A 24,835-nucleotide genomic window follows, 5' to 3' on the forward strand; every position below is an offset into this window, starting at 1 on the left:
TGAAGTGGTAAAACGTCAAACAGTATTCTGTGGAAAGATGTGAAGTGTATTTAAATAGAACACTAAAGCACTGCGTGATTCATTCTTTGTAACAATGTCAGAGTTGTTATTTCATGGTCTCTCAGCCCATCCACTACTCTCCTCCATGTTTCTGAGTCTCCTCACAGAAATCATAGACATGTTTTCCCGTCTGAGTGTGGTCTGAGTGTGCCACAGAAATTAGCTTTGGCTTTAGCCAGATCAAAGCGGCAGTAAAAGTGTGGCACTGCTAGCGGGCTGCTCATGTGGAGAGCAGCTGTAGAGCAGGTACACAGCAGCTATAGAGCAATTACACAGCAGCTGTAGAGCAATTACAGAGCCGTTATAGAGCAGTTATAGAGCAGTTACAGAGCAGTTACAAAGCAGTTATAGAGCAGTTATAGAGCAGTTACACAGCAGCTGTAGAGCAATTACAGAGCCATTATAGAGCAATTACAGAGCCGTTATAGAGCAGTTTCAGAGCAGTTACAGAGCAGTTATAGAGCAGTTAAAGAGCAGATATAGAGCAGTTAGTTAAAGAGCTAAGTTACACTTAGCAGCTTGACTTCTACTTGGCAGCAAAGGCTTCTTCCACACTATACTGGCCTGACTGTCAGATGAAAGAAGCTCTCTCTGGCTGTTTCTCGCTTTTTGATAGTCTGTTTATGTCTTAGGCACACCTCCCACTGCCCTTTGCGTCTCATCCGCGTATGCCACTGTCTTTCAGGTGCACAGCAAGGACAAGAAGTACGTGTGTAAGGTGTGCAGCCGCGTGTTCATGTCGGCCGCCAGCGTGGGCATCAAGCACGGATCTCGGCGTCACGGCGTGTGTGCGGACTGCTCCGGCCGCGGTATGGCCGCCCTGCTGGACCACAGCACCGAGGACGCCCACTCCCCCGAGGAGGAACTCCTCTACCCCGGCGACCACCGCTTCCCCGGCGACCACCGCTTCCCGGATGACGGCGCCGATGGCGACGAGGAGATGATGGCGGAGGCGGAGCTGATGGGCGAGGGCGAGGAGGAGGGCGGCAAGTGGACGGCGGACTCAGGGATGTCGCAGCGCGACGACGGGGCCACGGACGATGGGAAGGAGGAGAGCGACTCGGCCCAGGAGGGAGAGGCCCGGCCGGGCAGCGAGAAAGACTTCGCTTGGATGTCCTAGTCTCGCGCCGGGGGCGGCCCGGTCCGTTGCGAAGCGCCTGTTTCCCTTCTGACGGGTGTGTGCTTGAGCAGAATACCCGAGTCAGGTCTCTGTGTGGATGGAGCCACACGGGCGCACACACAGATCGCAGAGATGGAGGCAGGGCTGTCAGAGGAGAGTCCTTCTCCTCCTGACCCCACGTCTGTCTGAGCCGGTCTTTGCTTCATCTCCTTCTTTCTTCCCTCGTAAGGACAAGGGTTTGAGCATTGGTGTTTTCTATTTTTTTTTCTGACCAGAGAGATTCGAAGTGTCTTAAATGTTGCTGTTTAATGGGTAGAATGCGCTGACGGGTCAGAAAGGAAGCATACGACCATGTGGTCTGGCCATGCAGTCACCAGCGGGTGCTGTCTTATCTATTGCAAAGCTGTATATGTCAAAGACTTTCAGCAGTTTTTAGCACATTGTTTTCTGCAAAGAAAAACTGCCACAGACTTGCACTTTAAACAAACATTTACTAGATTCCTATCAACTCCTTGTTTCTGTGGTTTACATTTTTATTCCAATTTACATAGACAAATATGGTGACCGCACCTACCTTTAAATATATGTGTCTTCATGACTGTTATATATGAATATTTGTGCAGAGTTTGCTGATTATTATGTATGCCTTTTAATATTTTCTTCCTCTGCCACTTAAGTTTTCCTAAACATTGTAGATGTAAGAACATGAACACATACATTTAATGATTTTGTGTTTGTGAAAGACAATAGATGGAAGAAAGAGAGAACACTATGCAGAAATTAATCTTTCTAGTTCTCAACAATGTTCTTCTGTATTAAAAGGGGAGACACACGTCTTTTACAGCTCAAATGAGAAAGCAAGAGAGAGCCAGTGATCCTGTAGGATAGGTAGGCTATATATTCAGATTAATGGGAATAAAACTTTTACCCCTCGGTAATATTTCCACATAGCATTCCATTTGTTCTTGTCAGGGGAAAGGCTTAATCTTAAAGGAAATACCCAGTGAAAGGTGTGTGTGTGTGTGTGTGTGTGTGTGTGTGTGTGTGTGTGTGTGTGTGTGTGTGTGTGTGTGTGTGTGTGTGTGTGTGTGTGTCCTGCTGTGTATGCACATATGTGAGCTGTATGCATTTAGAACCCACAGTTGGTTGGATTGTAGAAGACAAGACACTTAGGGAATTTTGAATATAACTAATCATCAAAAGATTTGACTGCTGTAATCTAGAATATTTCTACACTTGCTCTTTCTCTCACTCTCTCATGTAGTGTTTTCTGGAGTTCCTTGGAGTCATGTCTGTTCTACTGAATTCACTCTCTGCCCCTGAAATCTTGAAACCTAATCCGACAGGGAGAAATCATGCCTTCCCCAGAACATATTTGATATTCTTTTTTTTTTTTTCTTACATCTGGAGTCAGATATATATGCATCAAATGTTTTATTTAATGGGCCACACCAGATGTTTGATCTTCTGTATAAACTTTCTCTTTTTCTTTTCTTCTTTTCAGACTACTTTTCTCCAACTCTTGTTGCTATTTAGTTTGTTAAAAATGGAAACGTGTAAAAGATTTGTGTTGGAAGTCCACAGAGTCTGGCGCATGCTGTAAAGTGAATTCCGTCAGTTTATTTTGTTTGGTAGGTTATTTATTAAGTCTTTTGTGCAAGACTAGTCTATTTAGATATTCCCTCCCTTCTGCTTGAGTCTATCTATGGGGGCACAAACAGTGAAAATATTTGTGTGTGTGTATCTGTGTGTGTGTGGGTGGGTGTGTAAGTGTGTGTGTGTGTGTGTGTGTGTGTGAGAGAGAGAGAGAGACAGAGGGAGAGAGAGATTTGTTAATGTTTCTTTGTTTCTTTTCAGTGTCTGTGCCAGATTATTTGAAAATGGGAATGAAATGCTTTATTACTTACTATAATTAACAAATTATAATTCTTATTATCATTGATATTGTTATTATTATTATTATTATCATTGTTGTTATTATAATTATGATTATGATTATTATTATTATTATTCTTAAGTGCTGGATGCTAAGCTTTATTGTGAATTTAATTTAGCTATTTCCTTTCTTGTATGAGAGTGTTAAACTCTCGGTTTTGCCTTCTTTGTGGACAAGGCTTTTCAGAACCAGTTCTATTGTGCCAGTTCCATGCATTTCTGTTTGATATTTCAAGTTGTATTTTGATTTATTGAGAATGGGAAACTCCAGGGAAACAAACTCATTGGGTAGATGTTTTCACAAACGGATATGCTGCACATGCTTCTATATTACTGACGTACACTAAGTAATGAATATTATACCAAAAAACAATCTAGTATACTTTGTATACATTACATTAAGTGCTTTTGTTTCAACAGTTTGTGTGCTGGTGCGAAGCTTTGATAGTGATTTTCTTTGTTCATTTATCTTTTTTTCACTAACTTGAGAATGCACAGATAATATTTGGTGTCATTATAAAAACGATGAAGGGCGTTTTGAGAGTACATTTTTCTAAAATAAATAGCAGCTTTAAATCTGTTGCCCTTGGAGACATGCTCCATTAATTCATGTGTGCTACTGTATGCTGTCACCTTATATGAAGAGGTGTAAGGCCTGGCACTGGTTTGGGAATTATGGGAAAAGTAGGCTTGAGTTTGCTCTGCATCGAGAATTATGGGAAATGTAGGCTTGAGTTTGCTCTGCGATGAGAATTTCTACACATTTGTGGACCTCTATCCCCATCAGCCAATGTGCTGGCCATTTATTACATCCAAATGCCTCTAAAACATGGGACATTTTGCTTGTTTTGTTTGTTTAATTTATTGTGTTCTTAACCTTTAAATGAAATAAAATCTGTTGAAATTTAAAGAAGGAACATGGATGACATCATTTCAGCATACTAAAAATAAACGAATCATGCCGTAGTAAAAGTTGTATTTAAGCCATGACGCTTTTTCTGGCCTAGCATGATATGTGTCATGTGCTTGGGCAGGCTATAATCAAGTCATTCTGCTTTCTTACAGTCTGGAGGTGGTTTCACTCCTTCTCACTGAAGGGTTTAATCCAAACCCCTCTGAAATGTGCCTAAATGTATTTATGTGTATGTGTGTGGATCTGTTGTATGTGCCTCTGTGGGTTAGTGTTTGTTGTGTGTGTGTGTGTGTGTGTGTGTGTACACACATATGCAATGTGAAAAGTGGGTATGTGTGCTATCAACTTATCACCTTTCTATATTATATATGTGTAGACCATTTTTTCTATGGTGACAAGTCAGGTGTAGTTTCTGTGGAAATCACAAGTTTTTGTATTTCTCTCTGTTATGTTTTTATTTATTTATGTTGCTTTGGCTTTTTCTGCTCATAACTATTCACCTGTCTTGGTCAAACCAAATCTAGAATATGTTCAAACGTTATCATATGATCTTTTCTCATATTGCAAAACTGGAACTTTTGTATTATTGTCTGTAGTAAGTTTACAGTGTGTGTAATATATGAATCATAATGAATCATAATATATGAATCATAATGAATCATAATCCCATCTGGTCAGGCTACATGTCTGAATGTTAATAGGAGGAAAATACAAAGCCATAAGTATGTCAAAATCTGAATACTATTTAAGAATCTACCTGATTTTTGTTAATAGAAATTGTTGTGTGTACTTCAAAATAGAGTAAAAAAACATTATTAGACATATTTATTGTTTCACAATGCTTCAAGCTGCCTTTAATTGGCTGGGGCTGAGCTTGAGAGTTCGGCTGTAATGTTGCAAAGGCTATTGAACTTGTCACTGACTATAGTCACAAAATGTTTGGAATGCAAAGTTGTTAAAAAGGTTGAGAAGTCACTTCAAAGTCCTGAGATAAAGATTTTCTGCTGGTTTTATGTAAACAAACCTTGGTAAATAAGAACATAATTATTCCCATTTGGCCTTTTACTGTGGTCTTAGCCTCATGCTAACACCAGTGTAATATAAATAGTTGGAGAAAATAAAGTGAGCCCCTTTAAATATATTTGCAATCCGCATTTGAATTATTTTATTCAGTTTGCCATCAATGGATATCATATTAATTGTGGTTGCTTAGCATTGGTGTCAGTTTGGGAGTTTAGGTGTACTGTTCCTTAACATGGCCGTAACGAATTTAATAATAATAAATAAATCTGTCCAATCCAATGTTTGCATGAATTTATATTAAAAAGCTTCAGTATTATTTCAGATTTAACAAATAGTCACAACCCATGCTAAAATAGCTAAATATCTGATTATGAAGTCTTCACTTCACACCACATGTATTATCACTGCTGCTTTCTACATCTTATCACAATGTGTTGTCAGTTTGCCACTACTTGTTTATCTGTCTGGATCAGGAAGTCCCTCAAGATCTTTACTGTTCTCCACTTCTCTCTCTCTCTCTGTGTCCAGCTCACATGCCTTGCAAATGTTCCCGTAAATGATGTCTGCTACTTGGTCATCTCTCAGTGTGTGCTTTCCCCACCAGCATTTTGCATCCCTCCACCTGCTCTTTCTGGTCTTGTCTGTTGTGATATTTGGGGATTGCCCCTCACTTTGATTGAGCCGATACTTAGTGCTACATCTTGACCCTTCATGATGAGTGTCTCTGTGCTGTCCTTTCAGTCCTGCCTTTTCCAGCCGTGTTTGGACTGTCTTATGTTTGCCACCTCTTCTACCTCTAGGTGGTACATTCCTTGAAGGGGTACGTTCTGCCTGGGCAGTTCCATGGTGACCATGGACCGTGTTTGGACACATTCATGGACGTTTCATGTCTCATTGTGGGCCTGACACGTACACTTCGTAGGTCTCTTCCCCTTTCCTCCTTCCAGCTGGCATATGACGTTTGGATATTGTCTTTTGGCTGGAGTGCCCCAGGAATTGGGAGTTTTCTGGTTCCTAATGTCAACGGCTTCCAGCTTGTCTCTTGGTCAGTTTATTGTGTGTGCTGGGAGTATGATAACTGGTAGGTATATGAAATGTGTTTATGACGTTGATATTTTTGTTCCCATTCAGTTGGCTCTCGAGGGCCTTTATCCTTTGGAGGTATTTGGATGTTTTAGCTCCTTCTAATTTTTGCCTCATAGAATATTTCAAGGGAAATGGAAAACGCCACTGCATCAAAAAAGCATGTTAGTGTTTATAACACTATTATAACAGACAACAGCATTTATTATGTATATGCGGGGATATAGTCCTAATAAATCAGTAGCTAATGGGAGGTTTTGCCATGGTGATGAGATGTCAACACATGGCCAAACTCCTCCAGTTACATGTTCCACAGTAATGTCAAAAATAAACCACAATTATACAAGTATTCCAATTAACAGATTTCACAATCAGCCAGTTGTCCTCATTATTGAACAAGAAAGTCTAGCTTCAGAGAAATAAGTCTAATGAACTTCCAATGTGACGGCCTTGTGGATAAACATCAGTAGAAAACAAATATCAAAGCATTTAAAAGGCAAACAAGCAAAAGCTGTGTTTTAACTCTTATATGGGACTCATTTACTCTTTCAACTTTTTCCACTTGTTAATCCACCAACCTTTGGTTTTTAATAGCATATACTGTGACAAATTACTATTTTATACATTATTCAACCAGACAAAATTTATTTACTGGACATATTTGACCAAAAACACTTGTCGCCTTATTACTTGACCAAATTATACACGTCAGCAGTGTATAAATAAACAGAAGTCCCCGGCAACTTAGCAAAAAATTAACATGATCAAAAAATAAAAATAAATTTAAATCTGTCATGTCTCTGCTGTCTTCCATGTTGGAGTTCTTTTCTTTTTTTAAGTCCCTCATGAGCCTCCTGTGTACGTCACAGATATTATTACTGTTTCCACAGAACTCTTTGGAGTGGAGCTGCGTTTACAAATAGTAAGGAGATAACACTTTTAAAATGTAAGTGCGATAATATTGATAATTTTCTTTACACACTATTTTTATACTGCTTATGCTATAGTGAAATGAGGTTTTAACCATGTTTTTGACAGACCATTGGTTAAAAAAAATACACCTGCATGAGCAGTTTACAGCTATATTAAAACTGATAAACACTGGCTGTAGGGTAGGGTATGTGTTAAGCCTTGTAGGTCATTTGATTGACATGTCCAACTGTTTGTGTCTTACCCCACCCTCAGTCTACCACACTGGTGTACCATGGCCCAGCTGACTCAAGCTGCTGAAAATAGAATCTGTTAGAATCTCCTGTATCATAAATACCTTCCCCTCTGTCAAATGGGCATAATAATAGACACACATAAGGCATTGAGGGATTTTCTCGTCCAGATACAGTTCAGGCAGACATTCACCCCATACACTAGATGTGTTCCTCCACTGTGCCTTAGTTGTGGTAGTGTTTTCCTAAGAAAAGCTGAGCGGACATGTCTGACCGCAGTGACCAGGACTCCTACACAGAGGAGCTTGATGAAGATGAAATTCTGGCAGGACTTTCAGCTGAGGAGCTCAAACAGCTCCAGGATGAAATGGAGATTATCGCACCCGAGGAGAGTGTGGCAAGAGTTAGACAGAGGGACACGGTGGCTCAAGGTACAAGACTGGCGTCCGATTTCGTTGTGTCACATTATAGGACTGTGTTGTTCATTCTCATTTTCCTGTCATTTTGCCAAGAAATTTCTACAACCGTCTGTAATATTTGCTTAATAAAATAAACTTGATAAAATAAGCACTTTAAAAATATTTTTTAAATATACATAATCTATATGTTTTCAGATCTTTCTTCTTTCATTTCCTTCCTACATCCATGCTAACTGCTAATACATTGCTAGACTTTTAGCATAGTGTAACTCTTAATATTGTTTCAGCATCAAAAGGATATTACTTATTTGACTGAGAATACATTCAGAACAAAAGGATTCTTCTTTATCAGATAACAAAAAGCAGGAAACAGAGGAAGAAGAGGAAATAGATGAAGATGAAATTCTGGCAGGTCTATCTGCCGAGGAGCTCAAAGAACTACAGAAAGAGATTGAGGTGATTGCACCTGATGAGAGAGTACCAGTGGGTATGAGACAGAAGGACCAGACCGATAAACCCCCAACGGGTTCATTTGACCACAGATCACTAGTGGAGTACCTCTACTGGGAAAAAGAGTCTAAACGTCTGCTAGAAGAAGAGAGAGTCCCCACAACCCTGCTACCCAGTCAGGTACGGTAACTAGTACCAATACCAGCAAAATTTAATAATATGAGCAGTAATAATATGTACTTACCAACTGGCTAAATAGCATGCAACAACATTACTGATTATTATGATTAATTAAACTTCATGTTGTCTAATTGTTTGTTTGTCTTTTTGGTATCTTCAGAAAAAGCCAGACAATGAAAATAAGAATGATGCGAAAGAAGAGGAGGAAGATGATGTGGAATATGTGTATGAGGAAATTGTGGAGGAGGTGGGAGGAGGTGAGGGAGGGGAAGTGATTGAGGAAGTGATTGAAGAGGTAATAGAGGAGGTCATGGAGGAGGAAGACAACAAGCAGGAGAAGCAAAACAGACGACGTATCGAAGCAGAGACTGAGGAGGACGATCCTGCCTCGTCTGTCGCCTCTCAAGAAATCGTACAGCCCCCGCCACAGGTTTCTGATTCCAAGAACGAGAGAGAAGCCACCAGATCAGAACAGAATGAACAAGAATTGATGTTAGCAGACCAGAAGCAATCGGTTCAGCTTAATTCTGAGTCTGCTCCCTCTGCCTATGAGAACTGGGTCCCTGAGAAAGAGGAGAGAGTCATATCCAAGCTTAAGATCCCAAAGCTCGCACTTGGTAATGGTTTGAACAAAAAGACTGCAAGGCCCTCTGGGAATGAGACTAATCTGGAGAGCACTCTGGACAAACTCCGTAAGAACAACCCCTCTGTCACTGACGTCAACCTGAACAACATTGAAAACATTCCCAAAGAAATGCTCCTGGATTACGTGGAGACACTCAAGAAGAACAAGCACGTAAAGACCTTCAGCATTGCGAATACAGGAGCAGACGAAAACGTAGCCTTCGCACTGGCCAACATGCTGCGAGAGAACAGGAGCATCACCACACTGAACATTGAGTCCAACTTCATCACTGGAAAAGGTATTATTGCGATAATGCGCTGTCTACAGTTCAATGAGACTCTGACAGAACTCCGCTTCCACAACCAGAGGCACATGTTGGGTCACCATGCAGAGATGGAGGTGTCACGTCTCCTCAAAGCCAACAGCACCCTCCTGAAGCTGGGCTACCACTTTGAACTACCAGGGCCCCGGATGGTGGTAACCAACTTGCTCACCAGAAACCTGGACCGCCAGAGACAGCTGAGGAAGGAGGAGCAGAGGGTTCAGCAAATAAAGGAGCAGCAGCAGATTATGGAGATGTACGAGAGCAGTCTGAACCTGCCTCCTGGTCTACTGCAGATGCTTGGGGGCTACATTCCTGAGACGGCATTTCTACAAGCTGTCCAGGAGCCTCAGGAGGTTCTGCAAAGATCTTCGGAGCAGTCCCCAGTGTCCAGCCCTGCTCAGCAGCTACGAAAGACAACGTCTCTTCCACGGCAGCCTCCACCCACCTCAGACTCGGGTCCGGGCAAGCTGCTGAAAGACGTGCAACTTAAGAAGACTCCAAAACGCCGCGACCCGTTCCTGGAGCTTAGCATGAGAGAAGAGAGGAGAGATGGAAGGGAGAACATTCAACTACGCAGCACTCCTAAGCAGAGAGGCCCAGCAAACGAAGGACCTGCAGATAACAAAACCAACCTGAGAGCCATGATAAAGACACTGAAACCGATTCCTCGAAGGAGGCAACCACCCAAAGTGGACCTCACACCACGTGACCAGCTTCTCAGCGAAATTCGACAGAGCAATGTGGCCTATCTAAAAGCAGTAAGTACAATTACGCCTGCTCAAATTACACTCATTGAATGGCAAGTAACTATGCAAAACATCACAATTAAGATGTTGAGTAATGCCCGTGGTGTAATCACTTCTGAGGGAGTGGGAGTTAATATTGGCCAAATAAGAAAATTATGGATTCCTTTTCTCTACCTTTAACATACAGACATGAAAAAGGGCTGCATGTAGACAAATTCAGCCACATCCAGACTAGACCATTCAGAGCAAGTATAGATTCCAGCGTAATTACATACACACACACACATTATATATATATATATATATATATATATATATATATATATATATATATATATATATATATATATATATATATATATATATATATATAACACTCATTATTAGTGCCATTACATAGACCTGTGGGATATTCCTTGAAGGGAGCAAATAAAATGATGCTGATTGTGACAAGTTAAGTAAACATCATCATTCAGTGGTGACTAAGTTTCTCAAATGCAATCTTCTCCAATGAAGAAAATGTAAATACTGAGTTTCAGGATTGAAGCCACTTAAACAATATTACAATATATATGATGGCAACATAATACAACACAGTGCTTTATTTCAAGCTAATGGTAAAAATGTTTTATTGCAGTGGCAATTCTGTGAAACTAATGAATCATTGATGTCTACACAATACATCCGGTTCAGGGTCAAGTACAATCCTGATGCTAAATCAAATGTTTTATGTGCAGGTTCCTCTTCCCAAAGTTCTCGAGTCCAGTGAAACCAGTCTCTTCTGAGCAGAGCGTGCTTTCAGGCAGACGGCTAAGATCAGCCTACACTACTGGAGTGCAGCAGCATGAGGAAATAAACTAAAGATACTGACGTTTTCTCTGGAACATTCATGGAAACAAGGGGAGCTGGTTTCATCAGTGCTCAGGATATTGCTCAGACTTCTGCATCAGTTCTTAATTTCACTAAATCTTTTCTTCCTTTTTTGAGAGGATAAGTGATGTCATGCAGTTAAATAGAATATCTGTAGACAATGCTGCACTTATGAAGTACACCCGGACAAGCGCTGTAGTGTCGTAATACTATTTCCTGAGGCTTAGACTTATGTATAAGCTTTGAATTACTATTAAATAAATTGTGTTTGGTGTTCTTCATAGCAGTTTACATGAAATTGGCATTGTTTAATGAAACTGAGTTTAAGTTATCTAGGGAGTAGCAGAGTTATACAATTTTATTAGGACGGGAACACATTATGTAGTATACTTTTGAGCTCTAGCACTTTGGGTTTGAAATTATGTGTAACCAAGTAGCAAAGTATTTACTTTTGATCTGACTACATATTTTTTTGGAGGTGACTATGTTAAACCCAAAGCATGGCTAAAGAACACAAAACTACATATTTAAAAATGTGGTCAAAAGCTTTTATTAACACGTTTATATGGAAGGTTTGTGCTTTGTGGTATAGCAGCATATGTATAATTTATATATTTATTGTACTTCTTTTATCTTATCAACCGAAAATACTGCTGGAATAAATATGTTATTGCCTCTGTACAGGTGGATTTATTTATTTATTTACGAAAATGTATACAACACCATGCTGCCTCCTACTGGGCGAAATCAAAAATGCACGAGTGTGTACACACACATACACCCAAAATAAAATGATTAATTTAATTGACTCACTTAACTGATCCGGGCAATCTGCTGAAAGACGTGCAACTTAAGAAGACTCCAAAACGCCGCGACCCGTTCCTGGAGCTTAGCATGAGAGAAGAGAGGAGAGATGGAAGGGAGAACATTCAACAACGCAGCACTCCTAAGCAGAGAGGCCCAGCAAACGAAGGACCTGCAGACAACAAAACCAACCTGAGAGCCATGATAAAGACACTGAAACCGATTCCTCGAAGGAGGCAACCACCCAAAGTGGACCTCACACCACGTGACCAGCTTCTCAGCGAAATTCGACAGAGCAATGTGGCCTATCTAAAAGCAGTAAGTACAATTACGCCTGCTCAAATTACACTCATTTAATGGCAAGTAACTATGCAAAACATCACAATTAAGATGTTGAGTAATGCCCGTGGTGTAATCACTTCTGAGGGAGTGGGAGTTAATATTGGCCAAATAAGAAAATTATGGATTCCTTTTCTCTACCTTTAACATACAGACATGAAAAAGGGCTGCATGTAGACAAATTCAGCCACATCCAGACTAGACCATTCAGAGCAAGTATAGATTCCAGCGTAATTACATACATTTATATATATATATATATATATATATATATATATATATATATATATATATATATATAATTAACACTCATTATTAGGTACACCTGTCCAACTGCTCATTAATGCAAATGTCGAATAAGACAATCACATGGCAGCCACTCAATCAGAAGACAATGGCCAGACTGGATCGAGCTGATAGAACGGCAACAGTAACTCAAATAACCAGTTGTTACAACCAAGGCATGCAGAAGAGCATCTCTGAATGTACATCACGTGGAACCTTGAGGCGGATGGTCTACAGCAGCAGAAGACCACACCGGGTGCCACTCCTGTCAGATAAGAACAGGAAAATGCTCACCAAAATTGGACATTGTTGCCTGGTCTGATGAGTCTTGATTTTTGCTGCGACATTCAAATGATAGGGTCAGATTTTGGCATCAACAACATAAAGGATGGATCCATCCTGCCTTGTAGCAACAATTCAGGCTGGTGGTGGTGGTGCAATGGTGTGGGGGGATATTCTCCTGACTTTGGGCCCATTAGTACCAACTGAGCATCATGTCAACATGTCAAATAGTTTACTTATTAGTTATACACTCTTTGTGCATGTAGTCAGGGTCCAGAATAACAGGACATAAACAATAGGATCTTCATTTATTTTAGTATGTTTCCTTTCAAGAATAAACTCACATGGCGAACCAAAAATAAATAAAAAAAACTAAGTGTGTATTCAGTGCCCACTTTTATTTATGAATGTATTACAAATATTCCCATAGTCAGCAACACTACAGGCAGAGCATGTCTATTGTATGTTATTAGAATGAACCAAACACAGCTGTACTAAACCCATATTAAAACCACAAGCTGAGACGGGGCAGAGCTTTTCTGATGAGGTGGGATTTCTGCTTAGGAATCTGAGGAGGAGTCTTTGACATCTGTGCTCTCCGTCGCCTCGCTGACCTCACTCATCTCCTTACTCTCCCCACCGCTGTCTCCATCACCATCCTTGTCTCCATCTTGCACCGTCAGCTTCTCCACCAGGCCAGTGACGGTGGCGACCTGCGACGGCGGTGCCTCCGAGCCCCACAGACGCACCCCTGGCTTCTGCAGCTGGGCACCGGAGCAAGCACGGGTTAATGACGTTACTGAACACACCACGACCTTTCTAATTACATATAAAAGAACTGGAAATGCACAAATGAGTAACTTTATAAAAGACTGGTAGGTTAATTGGGTGGTAATTATACGAGCTCAGCCAGGTAACAGGCTGTCAGAGAGGAATGGCTGGAGGATGACATTTAGTAATGAATGCCAGCTAGTGCCACTGCAGTGCACTAGAAATTTCTAAATCAGCTGTGTGCCTTCAAGATGTGAATGAAGGTGACAGTACAGTGGGAGAAGGAAGGAAGCAAGTTGACAAAAACTGTTATTCACCAGACACGGTGAGAAATTACCGCCTGCCAACAGCTGAAGGCTGGTAGATTTGTCAAACCTACCAGCCATTGTTGTGGGTGGACAAACAGTTAAAGGGAAGACGGTTAAAGGAGAGTCTAATCCGAGATGACGTGGCTTGTCAATGTTTAGACTACTGATATTTTTACACCAGACTAACCGTATAGATGCCTTTCACAAAACACTTTATATAACTTGTTTTAACAGTCTCTATAATGCATTTACATGGTTACCTACATACGGTGTGCTAATAATGGTAGGGTGAGCTTCGGTATTCATTTTAGGAAGATCTTAATGTTAAACGAATAAACTTAGCACAAGTGAACAATTAGCCTACCTAGATGACAACTTCCAGTTAAAACTGCAACACAACCGTGCCATGGTTCTGAGAAATCAGTAGTATCAGGGATATTGTTTCAATTGTGTCCTCGTGACGATGATTTGAATTTGACTTGAGTCATCCAGGACCACCTTCATCAAACCCATAACCATGAAGATACTAGCACTACACTATCTGCTCTACCAGCACATTTCCTACTGTGGTTTCTGGAGAACAGTATACAAATGAGACTCACTGCACAAGTTGCACCTCAAACCTGCTTCAGCCTTTTCCAGAATGACGTCTACATTCAATATGTCAAATGCCCGTTCCCATAAGATAAAACCTAAAGTGCAAAATGCACGGATGCTACTTTACTTTCCTTTAATTAGCACTGACTTTTAGCCTTTTATTAGCAATTACTGTGAATAGTGTGAATGTTATCCTCCATCCAAATGCTCAGCAATGCATTAATATAGGACAGCTCTTACACCATCATGTTGCAAACTGCTAGCATGTAGCATTTAATTTTCCAGTGAAGGAATGATTGTTCGATTTATGTAGCACCTTTCAAGATACCCAAGGTGCTTACAGTCACAATACAGTACATTTCATTGAAAGAATATGTGGCGAGACATATATACCTCATCTGCCATTTGTGTAAGGTTCCTCTTCATTGCGTATGCATCCTCTCCATCTGCATAATATTTAGGCTCTACTTCACTTATCCTAAAGCACAGCAGGAAACAAATATCAAAAATATGAAGCTGGAGACACAGGGAGCTATTGGGATATTGTGACAGATACTCACTGAAATTTGAGTGTGTTGGAGTATAAGTGAAGGGCTGCCCGATTGCTGAAAACAGGAAAAAAAGGTGAGACACAAAGTAACAGTCAGACATAATAAAGCCAGAGAACAAGAGGATGCAAGTAAGGTGCAGTAAAAATACCTTTTCCTAACATGTAGAGATACATATTTTGCATTGAAGTTCTCAATCATGGCTCGGCTGGCTTGGTCCATTAACTTTTGAGCCAGACCAAGTCGTCTGTGGGATCGTTTAACTGCCTATATAAAAACAAATACCATGACACACTAGACTTTTTTTTTTTTTTTTTTTTTGATAAGAGATAATTGAGAAAGCAAAGAGCTGCAACAAATTAATATTCAAATATTGTCAAGAGAAGATTGTGTTACTAACTAGTGATGTAATGTGTCCATGAGGTACATCATCAGGATCTTCTTCCCTGTAGAAAATAATAAATAATCAGAAATAATAAAGAATTACAACTCAAATTGAACCTTTATTTAAATAAAAATATCAATATGCCAGTCACATTAAGACAAATTAAAAGCGATTTTTACTTACATTTTGGCGAGCACATATCCAACTATCTTTCCATTCTCATCTTCAGCTATATATGAAAGCTGGAAAATGAGAGAGTTTTTCAGTAATAACACACTTTCAGTGAGACAAACTCCACACAGTATCAGGTGGGCTGCTGCAGACCTGTGGCCAGGACAGCCCGTGGTAGAAGTAATACTTCATCTGGTAGTTCTCTGGAAGACACAGCAGGTTACAGTGCTGCATGTTCATCAGATCCTCTGGCTGCAATTAGAAATATAGACAAGGTATTATGGTAACCAAAGAAATACTTGAAGGAAAAGTAACTTTAAAAAACACATTTTCCAGAAATGTAGCCAGACTACATTTGGGTCGTAACATTACCAAAACCTTGAGCTCTTGGGCTCTTAACTAACTCGCTGTATCAGCTAGTCTAGCATCTCAAACCCTGTAGCAAAGTTGAGCACATTTCCCATCAAAAAGCTAAGCGGATAGTGTACAATATTCAGCTTCAGCGGGTTTTGTCGAGATATCGTTCACACATGATAATTATTCGCCTTCACCAGCTAACTAGTTACAGTATCCTCACATTTACAGCGACACCAGTTACCAGCCCGGCCGCGTTAGCTAGCTGCACACACGGCGAGTTAATGTAGCAGATTAATGGGAGCAGCGTTTACAGCCTCATTACTCACCCTAGCGTTGCGAATATTCATTTTAGATGTTGAGTTTTACTATCCCGCTACACAGTAAAATATTGCACCCGGTTTAAAGTCGTTCTATGACAAATAACTTGGTAGAAGTTAATAGCACTAAGCTACTCCTCCTATACCATGTTGCTTAGGACATGGAAGTCGCGTAAAATTCACTTCCGGTATAAAATAAAACCCTTTTTTAAAGTGTATTAATTTATTTGCTGTTACGCTAACCTTTTATCAATCCAGATTTTAGATTTATATGCCCATAGAAATATAGAAATAAAAATGCACAAAAATATGAATGAAAAGAATATATGCACAATTAATTATCGTAAATATGTTATATTATTAGAAAATATTCTAAGGAATTCTTAAGAAATGTTCAGATATATAAACTTTGTTATTTGCCAGTCAGTACATATTTTGCCAAATTAGCTTAAGTTTAAAATGTAGCTTAAGGTTTATCTTATTAAATGTTTTGATGAGGCATTAGCCAACTACCCAACTAGCTACCACTGTCCGACATTAAAAACTCAACATGTAGGCCTAACCCGGAGTTCTTGGTTTCCAGTAAACACGTTGAAACTATAGCTGCAGAGCCATATAGAGAGATGTCGGGCCAGGCTCAAACCAGGTTTCTCTTACACATAGGAACCTGTTATGTGTGATGCATACGTAATTTGCCTGGCCCGGCTTCTTAAAGTTATACAGGAAGCCTCTGAAATCGACCTCCTGAGCAATTTCATGTGCGTACCACTGCATGTGTCATGTTTCCAGTTAGATTTGAGGGCTAAAATGTTGTTGGGCCAGGCCAAAATCAGGTTTCTCCTACACATAGGAACCTTTTATGTATGATGCATTTGAGTTTTGCCTGCCCCGACACCTTCGAGGCATACAGCAAGCCTCTGAAATTGCCCCTCTGAATCATTTTGCCTGTGCGCACCACTCCATGTGTCATGTTTCCAGTTAGATTTGAGGGCTAAAATGATATCGTGCCAGGCCAAAATCAGGTTTCTCTTACAGATAGTAATAGGCCCTTTTCACACTTCCGCATTTTTTCTTCCAGAAGCTCTCGTTGCAGGGTAAAGTTACTTCCGTTACACATTAAACAATGGCAGAGTCCAATAACAAGAGCTTTTGCAGTGCACCAGGGTGCTTGATCTCGAAGCAAAAACAGTCGTATCTCAGTTTCTACGGTTTTCCGGCTGACGACGAGCAGAAAAGAAAATGGGTTTGTGCAATTAGGAGGGATGAAGGGGAAAACTTTGTGATACGGAGCATCTTTGTGTGTAGCCAGTAGTGATGGGTAAATGAGGCGTCATGAAGCATTTCGACCCATAGGGAAACTGTATTGATACTGTGTCGATACTGTGTCACTGAATACTGTCACCTACTGGACCTTAAAAATCACTACAGGCAACCTAGTTGACGGACTGATTTGATGACCTAGTCTATACAAAATGTTTTAAGTCATTGTATTTTATTGTGTATTATAGTATTTCATATATTGTTACATAAAAAAATCTTTGATATTCTTAGATACAGTCAATAAATAATGTGAACATGAAAAAGTGAATGTGTTTGAAATAAGGATGCTTGTGGACTTTTTTTCACAAATTTTTATTCAAAAAAATAAGTTTTTCCAACGTTTTGAATTTTAGTCTGTTACGCTTTTTTTAAACAACTTCTCCAGCTGTAGAAAATACTTGCTCACACGGAACAGATGAGGCTGGAGTGCAAAGATATTGTAAGGACAGCCGGAAGAGATTTGGATAAATAGTCTTTTGGTTTTGCTAGTATATCAAAGGATTCTGGAGACCTGGCAATATTGCCCTCTGCCAGGTATTTCTGCACCTCCTGGATGGCATCAGCAGTGGCACTTTTGGTTTGTCTGCTTATTTCAGCCAAAGGTTATCTAAAAACAACAATTTGGCATTTAAGTACATGATGTCCAAACAACAAACAAATAATGCTGAATAACATGCCTGATGACAACAGCTGTTGTGAAGACGGTCCAGGCTGGGGCTCATTTGTGCGTGTACTTTTTGGCCACCATTTTTTTGATGGTCTGAAAATCATTCAAATCAAAAATACATTTAAATGAAAGATGACATAAATTGGATTTATCAACTACTACTTTAGATAATTTCCACACAAACCTTTCTGGTTGGCAAAACATATGAGGGCTCAAGGACTTGAACCAGTTCACATTTCACTGCTGCAGACTACATAGCAGGAAGCTCGCGGCTAAAAGTTGGTGCTGTTCCCTGTACTGTTACTGTTCCCAGTACTGTTACTGTTCCCAGTACTGTTACTGTCCCCGGTACTGTTACTGTCCCCGGTACTGTTACTGTTCCCAGCCGGTTTCAGTGGAACAGTTGCTGTCCGCGTTTGAAAGATCAAGCTCTCGGCTGGGAGTACACGTACGTCCGCTAGCATCTAGCTGTGACCCGCTAGCATCTAGCCCCGGTTCGCTAGCATCTGGCTCCGGTTCGCTAGCATCTAGCCGTGATCCGATAGCATCTAGCTAGAAAAGAGCAAGCTCTCGGCTGGGAGTACACCACGAACATCTACTAGTCGAGAGTTTGCTCTTTCAAATGCGGACAGCAACTGTTCCACTGAAACTAGCTGTGATCCGCTAGCATCCAGCTCTGACCATCACTTTGCTGTCGACTATATTGGACACTGAATAAACAATAGTGATGTGTCGTTCGCGAACGATCCGGCTCTAAGAGCCGGCTCTTTGAAGTGAACGATTGGAACCGGCTCCACAATGGGAGCCGTTTTAGGATCCTATTTGGGAGCCGCTTTTTCCTTCAGTATTGCGCTTGTGCTCTGCAAGTGCCACAGTGCCAGTTTTTTTCCAACATCGTTTTTATTTGTCCTTCGGTGCCTCGCTGTCTCTCCCTCTCCTTGCGCGTATTGCTCTGTTTCTGCCAGTGGTAGAGCATAATTGGCGCGTCGCGCCCAGCGCGAGGGTCCGTGCGCCGAAAATGACGCAATCGCGGTGGCTCCGCCCCTGCGTGAGGACCCCCGTGCGAAGCGAGGTCGTGCACCTCTTCAGCGCAATGAACAAAGTTATGTATGCCGGGTTCATACACCTTTACAAGGTGGAATTCAAGCACTTGTACGTCACTTGCCATTTTCAATATTTCCCAGCACCTTAAACTTAAATATTTATACATGTACTCGAAATTATTCGAAATAATTCGCTTTTTTATCACATCGATTCAGTCAGAAATCTATTTGTTGTGAAACAAAATACAGTTACATTTTCAAGTACTTTAGCCTACTTTAGCACTTTTCAAACCTGGAGCACAATGCAACATTAATTTTCGTCAGGTAAAATCCTGTTTTTCCTTGTTTTTTAGGGGTGTTTCTTTATACTACCACCCATATCGTTTCAGACAAAACTGCAAAGAACTTCTCCACTGCCCGCATGTCAAGCGTGTGCTCCACACATCTGACCAATCACACGCAGCTTTCAGTTAATAATGTGGTGGGAAAACACTGAAAAAAAAAGTCTCCACTTTTTTTGTGGAAACGGCAGGCAATTGGCCAAGCTGTATTGCGTTCTATTTTGTGATAATTTAATAATTGGTTATAATAAAACTTTTATTTATAAAGCATTGTTATGCAGCATTTTTACTTAACAATGTCAATAATGAAACAAAATGTTATAAAATTAGGTTTAAGCTATTAATTAATTAATAATGTTAAAAATATATATGGGGAGCCGTTTGGGAGCCGAAAAGAGCCGGCTCTCCACAGTAAGAAGAGCCATTAGAGCCGCATCTCAAAATAGAGCCGAAAATCCCATCACTAATAAACAATAACACGTAATAACTTGGTGTGTGTCATGAACTTTATTGATACTGATGTAAACCAAACAATCAATAGCTGACGTCCCTTGGCTTGCTAGCTAGATATTGTTAACTAAAGCTGTCAGTATCATTTGTAATATTATAATATATATAATAATAATATGGACTGTTTTACCACTCCGTAGGATGACTAATGGAACCAGCTATACGTTAAATAATAGTTACCTCGCTAGTGCTAGCTGGTGTTAGCTTACCCTGGTATAAGTGAATAAATTATTCTACAAACAATTTGTAGCCTTTATTTAACTTGGAACCGTTCGTTGTTGAATGTTCTCCAACGATAATGGAAACGTATTTAAAATTCAGTCTCGGCAGCGACGACAGTGATGAAGTAAATACACGCTCCATGCCGAGGTGAATTGACAACAACTATCTTCTGCGAGTACCGGAACTTGTTTTACCCGGCGGTGACGTATTTCCACTTTGTTGTGAAAAGGGCCCATGTGTTATGTATGATGCATGTGTTGCTTTTCTGGCTCAATGCCTTATAGGCATGCAGCAAGCCGCTGAATTTGCCCCTCTGAATCATTTCACCTGTGCGCTTTACTCAATATGCCGTGTTTCCAGTTAGATTTGAGGCATAAAATGATGCTGGGCCAGGCCAAAGTCAGGCTCCTCATACATATATGAACTAGTTATGTATGATCCAATTGAGTTTTGCCTGGCCCAAGACCTTACAGGCATACAGCAGGCCTCTGAACTTGAATGTGTGATCCATTTCACCTGTGCGCTTAACTACTCAATATGCTGTGTTTCCAGTTAGATTTGAGGCATAAAATGATGCTGGGCCAGGCCAAAGTCAGGTTTCTCATACATATTTACCTACTCATACATACTTACCTACTCAATATGCCGTGTTTCGAATTAGATTTGAGGTATTAAATGATGTTGGATCAGGCTAAAATCACGTTCCTCTCTTAGGGAGTGACCTGTTCTTCATGATGCATTTGTTATTTCTCTGGCCCACCATCAATAAGGCTTTCAATAAGCCTCTGAAACTGCCCCATTAAATGCATTTCACCTATATGCCCACTGCTCAATATATCATGTTGTGTGCGGGTATTTCTTCTTACGATTAATTTGTGTTCTAGAACAGCATTTCTGTGTTTTTAGTTTTCAAATCTAAGAATATGTTTCCTTACGTTAGAAATGCTGACGAATTCAATCATCATGTACAAATCACGTACAATTGGAACAACTTGAAATAGAAACCATTTACAAAAGGAATGCTTTCATTACATTTTTATTTTTTTTCTACATTCACAAAATCAGTATGGGAATAATGAATAGTTTTTTTGATTTTCCGATTATAATTGTCAATTGAATATCAAATGAACAAATGATACACGGATTGAAACCACTCGATGTGTCGTGATAAAAAGGGAGCACAAATGAACAAAACAAATACAAGCCAGGGAAGGGAGCTGGCTGAAAACAAAAGCACATGGAGGAAATCCACTCAACGTGTCGTGATCAAAAAGGGAGCACAAACGAACAAAATAAATGTAAGCCAGGGAAGGGAGCTGGCGGAAAACAAAAGAACAAAAACTAAAAAATATATAGAGAAGAAACAGCTTGGGGAAAACTTGAGAAAGGCCAGAAAGGGCGCAGGAGAAGAGACCTCGAAAAACAGTAGAGCGAGAGAGAGAGAAACGACTGCTCAATAACCGGGTATAAGGCTGGCTGCAAGAGCGAGAGGCAACAAACAACTCAGCAGTGAGGCACTGCAACCGTGCCCATTAAATAGGGGAAGGCACAGCTGCAGGTCCTCACCGCTGATTGCGTCTCCCATGAGTATTAGCTTGTGGGTTCCCTCCAGTGGCGACAGGAGGGATGGTCCTGGACCCAGCCCTGACACTACCACGAGTATTAGCTCGTGGGTTCCCTCCAGTGGCAACAGGAGGGATGGTCCTGGACCCAGCCCTGACAGAGCCCCCCCTCCTAGGCCGGAGACCCCGTGGGCTCAGAGCGATGGCCCTGTCGCGGTAGAAGCCAGAAATCAGGGCTGGACTCAGGATACGGGACCGGGGAACCCAGGAGCGCTCCTCGGGGCCGTACTCCTTCCAATCGACGAGGAACTGCTCGCGACCCCGGACACGGCGCACGTCCAACAAACGGTGTACTGTGTAGGTGGGGAACCCGCTAACGACACGCGGGGCGGCAGCCTGCGGGCCGCCGCACAGAAATGGCCGAAGGAGAGACACGTGGAACACGGGATGGACCCGCATGGACGGAGGGAGCGCCAGGCGGTAAGTAACCGGATTGATCTACCTAGCCACCTTGAAAGGGCCCAGAAAACGAGGGGCCAGTTTACGGGTTCCTCCGCGGATAGGCAGATCCTTAGCCGCCAACCACACCCTCTGCCCAGTACGAAAAGACAACGCTGGGAGACGCCGCCTGTCCGCGTACGGGCTTGCTGCCAAGCCCTGCGACAACGCCGGACCTGCGCCACGGCCCCGGGGACCGCCACACCCTTTTCCTGGTTGGCAAACATCGGCGGGGCGAAACCGAACAGGCATTCGAAAGGCGACATGCCCAACGACGAATGCCACAACGTGTTGTGGGCGAACTCTGCCCAAACGAGATGATCAGCCCAGGAAGCCGGGTTGGTAGAGGCCAGACAACGCAAGGTCTGTTCGAGGTCTTGATTAACTCTTTCAGTTTGCCCGTTAGATTGGGGGTGAAACCCAGATGATAAGCTGGCTTTGGCACCAAGGAGGCCCAGGAATGCCTGCCAGAACCGGTTGGTGAATTGGGGACCCCGGTCTGACACCACATCCCCAGGAAAACCGTAGTTTCTCACCACATGATTAAGGAGGAGGGAGGCGGTTTCCCGGGCCGAGGGGAGTTTGGGAAGCCCTATAAACTTGCTGAATTTAGAGAAGCGGTCAACAATAACAAGGATAGTGGTGAGGCCCCTAGAGGAAAGGAGACCCGTGAAAAAGTCCAGGGAAACATGGGACCAAGGCCTAGAGGGTATGGGCAAAGGATGGAGCAATCCTCTAGGTTTACTGCGCGGTGCCTTGCCCCGATTACAAGTCTCACAGGTGGCCACGAAGGACCCGACCGCCTGATCCATCTGAGGCCACCAGAACCTCCGTCTGATAAACTCCAAAGTCCTACATGCCCCAGGGTGGGCCGTGAAATGTGCCGTATGACCCCAGGTAAGGACCTTGCGCTGCACCGCGGTAGGCACGTAAAGACACCCAGGTGGTTCCCCACCAGGACCAGGCTCCTTAGGGAGCTCCTTAAGGACCAGTTTTTCAATGTCCCACTGAATGGGAGCGACCACCACCTCAGGGGAGAGCACGGTCCCGGGGGGGTCGGTCTCGGGATCCGGCTCCCACTGCCTGGACAGGGCGTCGGGCTTCGTGTTTTGTGACCCCGGGCGGTAGGACAGCGTAAACTCAAAGCGGCTAAAAAACTAGGCCCACCTAGCCTGTCTGGGGTTGAGCCGTTTGGCCTGCTGAAGGTAGGACAGGTTTTTATGATCCGACCATACTAGGAAGGGATGGCAGGCCCCCTCGAGCCAGTGGCGCAATTCCTCAAGTGCCAGCTTGACGGCTAATAACTCCTTGTCCCCCACGTTGTACCTCCGCTCATGACCTAAAAGAAGTATTTAGTAAACGTAAAGCCGGCTTCTTACCCATTCACACAGCTCACGACATCTCCATCGATCTCCAGCCCAATATTTCTCCTCCTAGGGGGTGGTTGTTTTCATTAGCTTTGCCCGAACGCAAAGCTATGGAGTAATACATCCAGGAATCCCTTGCTGTTGGGATTATTCGGCCGTCCACGTCTCTAGCCGGGGCTGGATTTTTCTTTGTGGGGAAAAAGGACGGGGGGGCTCAGGCCCTGCATTGACTACAGGGGTTTGAACAAAATCACAGTTAAGGACCGTCATCTCCTTCCTCTCATGTCATCCACTTTTGAAGCATTACAGCAGGCGTCGGTTTTCATCAAGTTAGACCTGCGGAGTGCTTACAACCTGTTACGGGTGAGAGAAGGAGATGAGTGGAAAACCGCTTTCATCACGCCCTCACTCCTTCTAGAGAATCACCTGTATGTCAAGCTAGAGAAATCAGTTTTCCATGCTGAAGAGGTTTCATTTCTAGGGTTCGTGGTTTCGAAAAACTAGCTGGCCATGAATACAGCTAAAACTCGCGCTGTAGCCCATTGGCCCACTCCCACGTCGGTACGCCTTGTTCAACGCTTCCTTGGTTTCGCCAACTTTTACAGACGCTTTATCAAGGGCTACAGTTCCTTAGCTGCCCCTCTCTGCCCTGAGGCTCAAAAGGCGTTTGAGGACCTTAAGAAATGCTTCATAGGGGCTCCGGTTTTGCGAGTGCCCGACCCTGAGTTACCCTTCATCGTAGAAACCGACGCGTCCGACATGGGAGTAGGAGCCATCCTGTCCCAACGGGTGGGCGAGCCACCGCGATTGCACCCGTGCGCTTACTTCTGCGAGAAGTAAGCGCACGGGTGCAATCGCGGTGGCTCAGGGTCGGGCACTCGCAAAACCGGAGCCCCTATGAAGCATTTCTTAAGGTCCTCAAATGCCTTTTGAGCCTCAGGGGTCCATACGAACCTCCCCGTTTTCTTACTGGTGAGAGCGAAGAGAGGGGCAGCTAAGGAACTGTTGCCCTTGATAAAGCGTCTGTAAAAGTTGGCGAAACCAAGGAAGCGTTGAACAAGGCGTACCGACGTGGGAGTGGGCCAATGGGCTACAGCGCGAGTTTTAGCTGGATCCATGGCCAGCTGGTTTTTCGAAACCACGAACCCTAGAAATGACACCTCTTCAGCATGGAAAACTGATTTCTCTAGCTTGACGTACAGGTGATTCTCTAGAAGGGGTGAGGGTGT

The 24,835-nt window shown here is 42.4% G+C and overlaps 3 protein-coding genes across 3 annotated transcripts in view; 2 read left to right on the top strand and 1 right to left on the bottom strand.

Moving 5' to 3' along the window:
• zbtb46 (zinc finger and BTB domain containing 46) overlaps positions 1 to 5,167 on the top strand; it is a 52,987-nt gene extending 47,820 nt beyond the window's left edge. The window contains exon 5 of the mRNA XM_076995047.1: positions 746 to 5,167. Coding sequence (XP_076851162.1) covers positions 746 to 1,180 — 435 coding nt within the window. The 3' untranslated portion in view covers positions 1,181 to 5,167. The remainder of the gene's footprint in view (positions 1 to 745) is intronic.
• Positions 5,168 to 7,390: 2,223 nt separating this feature from the next.
• Positions 7,391 to 11,593, top strand: lmod3 (leiomodin 3 (fetal)). Its single transcript, XM_076995048.1, has 4 exons — positions 7,391 to 7,728; positions 8,069 to 8,346; positions 8,507 to 10,054; positions 10,780 to 11,593. Exons 1-4 carry the CDS (start codon positions 7,563 to 7,565, stop codon positions 10,825 to 10,827), a joined length of 2,040 nt encoding a protein of 679 aa, XP_076851163.1. The 5' UTR covers positions 7,391 to 7,562; the 3' UTR covers positions 10,828 to 11,593.
• A 1,408-nt stretch (positions 11,594 to 13,001) lies between these two features.
• naa10 (N-alpha-acetyltransferase 10, NatA catalytic subuni) lies at positions 13,002 to 16,261 on the bottom strand. The gene is made up of 8 exons (XM_076995055.1): positions 16,086 to 16,261; positions 15,556 to 15,654; positions 15,415 to 15,473; positions 15,247 to 15,292; positions 14,998 to 15,113; positions 14,859 to 14,903; positions 14,692 to 14,776; positions 13,002 to 13,386 (listed from the first exon to the last, which is right to left on the bottom strand). The coding sequence occupies exons 1-8, from the start codon at positions 16,104 to 16,106 to the stop codon at positions 13,183 to 13,185; spliced, it is 675 nt and encodes a 224-aa protein (XP_076851170.1). The 5' UTR covers positions 16,107 to 16,261; the 3' UTR covers positions 13,002 to 13,182.
• Positions 16,262 to 24,835: the final 8,574 nt, after the last annotated feature.

The sequence above is a fragment of the Brachyhypopomus gauderio genome, unplaced genomic scaffold (assembly GCF_052324685.1).
Source record: "Brachyhypopomus gauderio isolate BG-103 unplaced genomic scaffold, BGAUD_0.2 sc175, whole genome shotgun sequence".
NCBI lineage: Eukaryota > Metazoa > Chordata > Actinopteri > Gymnotiformes > Hypopomidae > Brachyhypopomus > Brachyhypopomus gauderio.

What these genes read in the sequence shown, in the direction of transcription:
- lmod3 (XM_076995048.1), top strand. Translation starts at nt 7,563, where the DNA reads ATGTCTGACCGCAGTGACCAGGACTCCTACACAGAGGAGCTTGATGAA. An exon ending in GAGGGACACGGTGGCTCAAG is followed by an intron (nt 7,729 to 8,068) that starts GTACAAGACTGG and finishes CTTCTTTATCAG; the next exon opens with ATAACAAAAAGCAGGAAACA. An exon ending in ATGTGGCCTATCTAAAAGCA is followed by an intron (nt 10,055 to 10,779) that starts GTAAGTACAATT and finishes TTTTATGTGCAG; the next exon opens with GTTCCTCTTCCCAAAGTTCT.
- naa10 (XM_076995055.1), bottom strand. Translation starts at nt 16,106, where the DNA reads ATGAATATTCGCAACGCTAGG. An exon ending in GGATATGTGCTCGCCAAAAT is followed by an intron (nt 15,293 to 15,414) that starts GTAAGTAAAAAT and finishes TATTTTCTACAG; the next exon opens with GGAAGAAGATCCTGATGATG. An exon ending in TCCAACACACTCAAATTTCA is followed by an intron (nt 14,777 to 14,858) that starts GTGAGTATCTGT and finishes GCTGTGCTTTAG; the next exon opens with GATAAGTGAAGTAGAGCCTA.